Here is a 9,941-nt window from a genome sequence, read left to right as displayed (position 1 = left end):
AAACTCGCTACTACAGTACAGAGTAGAATTAGTTGTCGCAATTCAACAAGAATATGCCAGTGACTTTGATCCATGACCTACAAATTACCTGGCTATATGTATGCTTGTCTTAAAGACAAGTAATCTGATTTAATGCTTTTGTGAAATAGACTGTGAAGGAGCAACCAGATACAATCTTTTTGTCTTTGATTTTTAAAAAGAAATTGTCTAAGGTGACAGAAGTAGTCTTACTATTGCATAGCTGCCGAGAACATAAGATCAAATATATTATAAATTTGTGTTAAGGACTAGTCTAGAATACTATTTTCCTTTGGTATACAAATAACACTGTTTGGGGTTACTTCACACAACCTATAATTTGGTTCATGCTATTAATTTTAATAGTTATCCGCCTGCATGTTTTCTGTTAGTCAAATTTTTTTAGAACAGTTCTTTAGAAAATGATGCAAAAATGCCTTTTCAAAGCTACCATTTTATCTGAAACTTGGACAGATCTTCCTACTTCACATTACATTTTAAGTGCAGTTTTCTTTCCAACTGAAGGAGAGGATTTAAACACAGTATAATTGTTTTTCACTGTTTCAGTTTTCTTTGGTCCAGAGAAGACAATGGAATTGGTAAACGCATCCAGCAAGAGCACTCTTTACTTTAACTAAGCTGTAGTTCCACATAATCTGCTGGCTGTTGGGACGTCTTTGGTGTCAGATTCTGGTCTTCCTGAAACCACAAATGGCCAAGTCTGTGAATTAAAATATGTTTTCATGTTAGAAAGAAGGATAAAAATTAACAAGAACCAGTTTGCTGCAACATAGTTTCCATCCATATTTGGCAAAACAACCTTCCATACAAAAACAGAAGTGGTTGCTTGATTAAAAATCAGAAGCAATAAATCTGAATTTATTAATGATCGCCTAACTACACTTTTTTTGCTATGCAATATTAAGAGCATTAAACAACATGCTAATCTATTTCATTAGAGTTTTCACTGTATAAACTTAGCAACAACAAACCAAGGTCTCTCCAGAAAATACCTTGCTCAAGCCCATATGTAGCTAATGTTCTTTTATATCAACTGATTCAATTTTTAAACAAGCTTTTGTTGTAAAATTATTGTAACTCAAATATATACATTTCTGTTGCTGAAACATTGCCAAAAACATTTAATGTAGACACTTCTTTGTCCATATTCTATAAATAAACTACTTATGTAACCGAGTTTTATGGAAAAGGGAAGTGAAACAGCTCCTATATTTCCTTTATACAAAATAAATAAGATGATTTAATTTCTAGCCTAGGAGTGAAATATGTATGCCACTGATTTGTTCAATCTGACAGGAAAATAAAAATGACTAAAAGATGATTTTATTATAGCAATTATAATAGGAATATTGTTTGTAATTGTTATACAAAAAATAATGATTGTATGGTTATCATTTTATTTATTTAATGTTTAATTATGTATATATTTTAAATGTACAAATAGTCCTCGACTTATTCATAATTAAGCCCACAATTTCCTTACTGAGGCAATTAAGTGAGGTTTGCCCCATTTTACAACCTTTCTTGCCACAGTTGTTAAGTGACTCAATCCAGTTGTTAATAATCCAGTTGTTAAGTGAATCTGGCTTCCCCGTTGACTTTGCTTGTCAGAAGTTCTCAAATGGTGATCACATGACCACGGGACACTGCAACCGTCATAAATATGAACTAGTTCTCAAATGTCTGAATCTTGATCATGTGACCATGGGATGCTGCAACTGTCAAAAGTGTGAAAAACGTTCATAAGTCACTTTTTACAGTGCTGTTTTAACTTTGAATGGTCACTAAACGAATGCTTGTAAGTCGAGGACTACCTGCATATGCCTCATATTATATAAAATATGGGTAACTAACAATCAAATATACAAATAAAAAAATACAGTGAAATTAAAAATTCTTGCATGCCATAACTCTCCACCTCAAGAACACAAATGCTGAGTTCATCTCCTATCCTGACTCAACACCTGGGAGAAAAGCTCAGTCTTAACGGCTGTCAAGGAAACAAGGAGGGTAGGGGCTCCTCCATATCTCGGGAGTGGGGCGCCCTCTCTATAGGGTAGCCACCGCTAAGGGAACTTCTATTTCCTAGGTCTCACCAGATGCATTTTAACATTGTTTAGTAAAGGAGACCCACTCTATTAAGTTAAAACATTCTTTAAGATATCAGGGCATTTTCTTATTCTCCAATTTTGCTGTATAAATTAGTTTAATTTGCATAGAGCAATTTCAAGAAGTTTATCCAACTCAAAATTTTATAGAATGCCTGCCCTTCATTTTCTCTACAAATTAAATGTTTCATTATAATATAAACTAATGTGGTGAAATGGGTAGCAGGTGAAAAACCAGGTTTACCTTTAAGAAGGAATCTTTCCAAATAAGATTGTTTCAGCAGCACCTAATTAAAGTGGACTAAGCCACTTCAAGGAGAGCCAGGAAATGAATATTGTATAAGCTTTGGTTCTCCTACAGTTGTCATAGTTATGGTGAAAAAATTACAGAATGAATATACATAGTCAAGGCCATAATTTAAATTAGGCATTTTGACAATGCCTCTTCTAGAATAGTGCTTATATTTTTTTTAAGAATGCATTCTAGTATTAAATGTATTCCCCTTTCTCCAAGTAAAGATATTTTTTGCTTCATTAGTTTGATAAAATACTGCAGTCACAGAATATTAGAAATATTTTGTAGTATCTTCTGCTATTTGTCATAATCAACTCTGCATAGCTTAAAAACTGCTGCAATCATTCAATACAAACATGTACATGTAAATGTTGCTGTTACATGGATAGATGTATTTCTGGAATCAAATCTACATGAAGATGTTAACTGGTACTCTTTGGAAAGTTGTTAAATGCAGTCATTTATAATTGGAGATGCTTAGAGAAGGCCACCTGTATCTCCTATAAATATTGTTGAATCAAATTCCATACAGTTCAGATATGGAAAACCTGGAAATTTTCAGAAACAGATCACTGCCATGAAAATAAGTTCAGTTTCAATATTCCTAGACTTGAGCTATCCATGATTACAATAGCTTTATATTCTTTTAGCCTAGAGAATAATTTGCTGTGTGCACTTGGAATTTGAAGTTGTTAATAGATATTGGCTTACAAATGGAAAAAAGGAAATAACAAAAGTGACAAAAAGTATAAAGAAAGATTATGATAAAAATGTGTCATCATAGTTTAGTCACAATTAGGTACAGTCCCTAATTGCATTTTATTTCAAAACATGATGAGAGCTGAATAAGATATAGCAGCCATAAAAATCACCAAACATTTGATGCAATTTCTGTATGAGTAATAATTAAAAAGAACTGGACTTTGTAGTTTAGAAACCAATAAAAACAAAAATAAGTACTTTTTCATATTCATTTTTCATAAACAATGAATAGATCCCCCCCAAAAATGCAAAAGGTGCTCCTTCCTTTCCTATATTACAGCCACACAGCAAAAAATATCATCGGCAGGACACACAAAATTAGGCTTTCATTTCAAGACACTGTTTACAGAATTTGTTAGCCTGTTATATAGTGAGCAGATTTAAACAAATGATAATTTTAAAAAATCAGATTTAATTTTATGTGAGAAAATTCTCTTCATCTTTGGAAGAACAGAAAACTAAATTAGATGAATGTTGGGCATTTAGATCTTTTTAGAAGCAAACTGAGTTGAGAGCCAGAGATCCTTGCATTTGAGTCTACTGAAATTGCAGAAGAGATTTAGTTTCTCCCAGCCAATTGCTCTGCTGATAAATGGATCAATCCTTTGTTGATTAAAAAAAAGCAGATCCTGCACTTGCAGAAAAATGCTAGGAAGAAAAAGAAAAAAAAACACCTCTGCTAACAAAAGCTGCAGCCACTTAAAAGCTGAGAGAGAACTTTTCAAGCATAGAGGGATCTAAAGAGAATTCTTAATAACACATTTTTAAAAGATCTTTGAAAGCTTCCCTCCAGATGATGTCAAATCTAATTAAGAACTCTCCAGATATGCTTGACTTCACTTCCTATCATTCACACCCTGAGCAATTCTCATATGTGGAACATGAGATGTGTTAATAATACTTATCAATGTGCACGATGCAAAGATACAAAAGATAAAACCAATAGTGTGTGTGACCACAAAACCAGTGCTTTGTTGAGAACTTAAGGAGTCAGTGAATGATTCTTCTTGCAAATCCTAGAATGTCTCTTTTAAGTCAGGTATTAGCTTATTAAGTATTGCTTGTATTTGGGCAAAAGCAGGATTAATGTTTCTAAGGAGGGGAGAGCCAGATACATACTGTGTAGAGTATGTGTACTATATAGAGAATACACATACTGTATACTGTACACATACTGTATCCTCCAGAAATTTCAGATTCCTTATTGAACTGATGAAAGCAATCAGAAGAGGAAAGCATTACTCTTACAAAGAGACACACCTTACATAGCCTGCATTATTCTCCTGTCTCCTATAATCTCTTTATCTACAGCAATATTAACTTGAATTTTAAAAGATACGCATTTATACAGAAACAGATACTCCAAGACTGGCCAACCTACGAACTGCAGAAACACGCTGCCCGTGTTCAGAAAGCAGCACCGTCGCGCCAGTGAAATTGAAGTCAGGTTCTGACAAGCTAAGCCTGCCCTTCGGATATTCCTCAAAGGCTTCCGAGCTCACTCACCAGGTTGACAGGGTGCACGTAGCCCTTCTCGTAGCAGTCTTCTTGCAGCAGCTGCCGCAGGTGGGCGATGTAGCTGGAGGCCAGGCGCAACGTATCCAGCTTGGAGAGCTTGGTGTCCGGAGGCACCCAGGGCAGGCTGGTTTTCAGGCGCGAGAAGGCTTTGCTCAGCACGCGCATGCGGGCTCGCTCGCGCGCGTTGGCCGCGTTGCGCTGCGACTGCTTGCACTCCGGCGTTGAGCCCGCGGCGCTCCGACCCGCCGCCGGCTGCTTTTTAACTCCGCCGCCGCCTTCCCCGGTCCCGGAAGCTCCCTTGGCGCGTTTCTTTTTGCTCGCCACCGCCTCCCCGTCTTCGTCGTCCTCCTCGTCTTCTTCGTCCTCTTCCTCTTCGTCCTCCTCCTCCTCCTCCTCTTCTTCCTCCTCTTCCGCAGCGGAGGAATTATCAAGCGAAGGGCAAGTTTCACCTCGGGGACGCCGCTTAGAGCGGGGCGGCGCCCGGTACTCCAGCTGCAGCTCCCTCAGATCCATCCGAGGCTCTTCCGAGCCAGTCAGGGAGCCTGTCGGCATGACCCAAGCCCGGGACGCCAGAGACGGGCGCCAGCCAGAAGGCGCCCCCTCCCCCTCGCCCTTCCTAAGAGGAGCTCGGCGACGGCTCGCGGTGATTCTTTGACGAGGGGGTATATATATATATATATGTGCCAGGGAGAGCGGGGCAAACCATCTGCGCGGGGCAAGGGGGGGGAAAGCAAAAATGAGCAGCCCGCGTCGAGGCGCGTCGAGGGCCAACTAGGTTCTGCGCGCGTCAGCCATCCCTTCGCCTTTCTTTGGATCTTTCCCAGCCCCCTCGGGGTCCGAGGAAAGCGCGCTGAGAAGGGGGAGGAGGTTGGAGAGCGCCCAACGCCCTCATTTTGAAGAAGCCCCCGCCTTAGCCGCGGGGACTGACCCGGCTCTGTCTCTGCCGTCGGGTGTGCGCTTAGTCGCAGTGTTTCTCAACCTTGACCATTTTAAGGCATGTGGACTTCAACTCCCAGAATTCCACAGCCAGCAACGCTGGCTGTGGAATTCTGGGAGTTGAAGTCCACATGCCTTAAAATTGTCAAGGTTGAGAAACGCTGGCTTAGTGCGTCCCGGGGGGGGGGGGGGGAGGCTGAAAAGTTGCTCGAAGTTTTTAGCACAATTCGGGAGGAAAAGCCACTGGCGCGGCTACCTGTATCGGGCGCTCTCTGGTTCTGTTGGGTTTTCAACAGCCGCCCTTCCAATGTCGCGCTTGGTTAAGAATAATGGAAGTTAAAATCCAACAAGTGCAAGAGGTTGAATATCCGAAATTTAGGTGGGGGTTCCAATCTAGTGCGCGACCGGGTCAAAGCGAAGACGGAGGGTGCGAGCATGGTCAAACCGAACTAGAAGCCATTCAATTATTAGCTAAATCAGTTACATAGGAGGAAACGACGCTGGAGGGCGCCGCTCCCGAGATGATTTGAAGTGGACAGACTTCCATCCCCAAGTTGGACCCCGGTGGTGTTAGAAGACCGAAAGTCCTGTCTGCTCCCGTCCTTCTTTTTCCCCGAGACATCCGATCAGACGCGCTCCTTTCTTTCCTTAAGGCGGATTTGATTTCCTTCCCGGTGGTTTTGGAAATCAAGGGAAATGTTTTTGGATTGAATTGGCGTCCGAGGTTCCAAAGTTATTCTAGAAGTTGCAGCCTTTAGCCACCTCTACTATCGACTGGATCGACGTTGAGAATTGGAGGCGGTGGGCTGGTGGAAAATGCTCTTCCTTGGGACAGCATAAAGTCTGTTAAAACCGGAATGAATTATTTGAACTCCTTCCTACTGCGGGGAGGACCGACTTGGCGAGAAATAATCTTAAATTTCATAGATATGAATCAATCTGAAATTAGATTCTTTAAATTAATCAACGTCCGATCTTTTTAAACAAACAAACCGAACCTAACCTGTAGCTAAAGTATATGGAGGCTAGCTTTTAAAGTTAGATTTGCATGTTATGGATACTGGCAGGCTGGGAATAATAATAATAAAAGGAAAGAAATTGTGTGCAAGGCAAGACATAAATAAAATAATCATAAAGTTGGTGAGATTGGAACTGGTGAAAAAGTAAGTAAAACCCTTGAAATGCAATTTAGCTCAATCAGTTTTATTGCCACCTTGCAGATTTCCACGAGTGTGAGAATTGGTCTTAAATATATTAAACTTTATCAGAATAAGCTGGGCTTTGTGTGAAAGCCTTTAAAAACAAGGGAGTAGGTGCATGGAAGAAAATCCCAAGGAAATCAGTGACATAATTAACTTTTCAGTGATTGCATACAACCCTGGTGATCTATAACTGATCTTCATTCACTTAGATGGAAACAAACTCTTCATTCATCCCAAGAGTACTTTTAACAAAGATTACTTTGAGCCTGGCTTCATTACTATTCTACCGAGCCAATATTTCTTAATGCTGTACCTAATTTCAGCTTTAAATCATATTTAAAAATATGGGCATCAGCAGCTACTTATTGTAACACATCTGCAAGGTAAATTTCAGGCAATCCAGCTTATTTTCTGAAATTAAAATTTGGGGACTGGAAACTGAACTATCAGTCTCTGAAATTCATAAATGACAGTTTCAACACTGTCTTTTTGTAAAAAATATGTATGTAAATAAATGAAAATATGCATTCACTTATTTCAATGTATTTGTGCCTTGTTTTCCACAACTGAACAAAACTGTAAAACTATCAGAACAGTAACCTCAGAAGAAAAACAACCAGCAGCAGGTGGGACAGCCAGTACAAGAATCAAATATCCATGGTGCTGAAAAAGTTTTCAGAATCCCCTGCGGGAAGGCAGAAAAAGTGAACGTGGAGCTTGTTCCCGGCTATTTTCACATGGACCTAGATTCAAAGCTAGAGTTTTCAATGAAGATTTAGTTCCATGCAGCCCTTCACTGAAATGTCACGGAGTCTCATATTAGAGATCAATTGCAATGGATGATTCTCAAGCTTCAAAAGGGGAACAAATAAAACAGATAAATACAAAAAGCTAAGCTTGATTCCCCAGACTTACCTATCTAGTCTGAAATTCCATTTTATTCACATGTTTCTTTTTGTTCTGCAAAAAAAACAAAAAAACAGGTTGCCGATTTCACTCCTACTTACATAGAACGGATTGAGGTTAGGATTAGATCTAGGTTTACTTAATTGCTTTTGCTTTTTTGAAACACGTTTTGGTGAAATCCAGAATTTTGGTGGAAACTAATATAACAATGGGAATAAGGGACGTCTGTCGACCTTCACACTTCATTTCTCAAGCGTGTCCTATCTGAATCCGTCCCCGGATTATAGCAATTCTATTTTATGCACGTTCCCCTGGAAGTAAAGGGAATTGAATTCAGCGGATTTATCACAATCGTGTGGAAATCCAGCAGCAAACATCTTTTCTAATTTAGGACGCAAAATGTCAGACTCCTAGAGCGCAATCCTGAGCTGTGGAACCGACGGGACAGTCCTACTGAAAACGAACCCCTCTTTTAATATACGAAGCGCTCCGTGTTCCCTCACCAAAAGCCCTGGGCGCTTTATGACCTCAGTCCTAGCCAGCTTGCCTCATGGGGGTCCATGCAACTCCATCCCTCATAAGTGTGGACGAGAAGGACCGGGCCATTCCCACGTGTCTTTCCTTGGAGTAGAGCGAATGTGCTTCCGAAGAAAGAAGGGCGCTCACAATGGCTGGCTTCGCGGGACACGCTTAAAGCAGCTGAACTGAAATCTGATTAACGCCCGAGTGACCCAATTTTCTGGGCTGAGGGAACAAGACTGCTCTGTGGTTCGTAGATCTACGTGGCTTCATTAAGCCACGGGTTGTTTATTGAATACATTTGGATTCATGCAATAAAGCCGAGCTCGAACTGTGGCAGAGAAGCCGCCGTTCCCAGGAACGACCCCCCAGATCGCAGATGTATCTCGAAAGGGGAGGGGGCTGAGGGTGCCTTAGGCCAGGGGTAGGCAACCCTGGCTCTTTTATGACTCGTGGACTTCAACTCCCAGAATTCCTGAGCCAGCCATGCTGGCTCAGGAATTCTGGGAGTTGAAGTCCACGAGTCATAAAAGAGCCAAGGTTGCCTATCCCTAGGCTGATGGGCATAGCAGGTGGGTCGCGGTTGGCCTCTGCGAGCCTTTCCTTCCATCTGCTCATCTTCCCACCAGCTTGGCGTTGGCACCACCTTCTCGCCAGCTTTGGTTGCTGGTGCCTCTTCCCGCGAGCTGGCTGGGGGGGGGCTGGGGGGGAGGTGCTCGGGCGATCCGTGGGTACCGCTGGCAGACGCAGCCAAGCAGCTGCTCGGGAAAAGCCGCGGCCGGTGTCATCTCAAGTTCACTCTCGACCCAGCGTATCTAAGGAGCTTCTTCCCCACGACCCCCCCCCCATCCCCCCGAGCGCTCATTTTGGCTTGGAAAGGGGGCGTCGGTGAAGCAGAGGGAGGGAGAGCAGCAGCCTCGAGCGCCAGAACAACTTCTGCAACTTTTGAGGGAAGGAAAAAGAAGAGGCTGCAAGCGAATCAAGGGGAGTATTCCGGTAAACGAGTAGAGCAGAGCAGAGCAGAGCAGAGTAAAGGAGAGGAGAGGAGAGGAGAGACGCCCACGCTCTTATTTGACTTGTTGGTACAGATGTAGCCAGTGCTTCTTCACAAAATGCATGGGGAGCAAATATCAGGATGGTTTTAAATCCTGTTCTTGAATACTCACACTTACGCACTTGCACTTACTCATTTACTTACACATTTACATTCACATTCACTGCCCCTTTTTACTACCTTCTGGGAGGGATCTGATGCACTGGGTAAAAGTATGAAGCCCAGCTAAAAAGGTAGGGGATAGACAAAGAAATAAAGTATTTGTGGTCTATCTAGTTTTCTTAAAATAACTTTGTTGACCGGCAGAGAAAATCTAAAGGAAAGCTTTGCTTCCTGCAAGGAGAGAGAGAACAAGGAGACAGAGAGAGAAAACAAGGAGGGGAGTGGGAATTAGGACTGTGTATGGACCCATACCAGTCGGGCTTCAGGCCGGGATACAGCACGGAAACGGCATTGGTCGCGTTGGTTAATGATCTCTGGAGGGCCCGGGACAGGGGTTATTCCTCTGTCCTTGTTCTTTTGGACCTCTCAGCGGCTTTTGATACTGTAGACCACGGTATCATGCTGCGGCGTCTCGGTGAGTTAGGAGTGGGAGGCACTGT

The 9,941-nt window shown here is 41.9% G+C and overlaps 1 protein-coding gene across 1 annotated transcript; it reads right to left on the bottom strand.

Moving 5' to 3' along the window:
• Positions 1 to 265: 265 nt before the first annotated feature.
• Positions 266 to 5,274, bottom strand: MSC (musculin). Its single transcript, XM_015817164.1, has 2 exons — positions 4,711 to 5,274; positions 266 to 739 (listed from the first exon to the last, which is right to left on the bottom strand). The coding sequence occupies exons 1-2, from the start codon at positions 5,272 to 5,274 to the stop codon at positions 653 to 655; spliced, it is 651 nt and encodes a 216-aa protein (XP_015672650.1). The 3' UTR covers positions 266 to 652.
• Positions 5,275 to 9,941: the final 4,667 nt, after the last annotated feature.

The sequence above is a fragment of the Protobothrops mucrosquamatus genome, unplaced genomic scaffold, assembly GCF_001527695.2.
Source record: "Protobothrops mucrosquamatus isolate PMUCROS unplaced genomic scaffold, P.Mucros_1.0 scaffold556, whole genome shotgun sequence".
Classification (NCBI taxonomy): Eukaryota; Metazoa; Chordata; class Lepidosauria; order Squamata; family Viperidae; genus Protobothrops; species Protobothrops mucrosquamatus.
The sequence above is the reverse complement of the archived record's forward strand: the minus strand, read 5'-3'. Positions and strand labels throughout refer to the sequence as shown.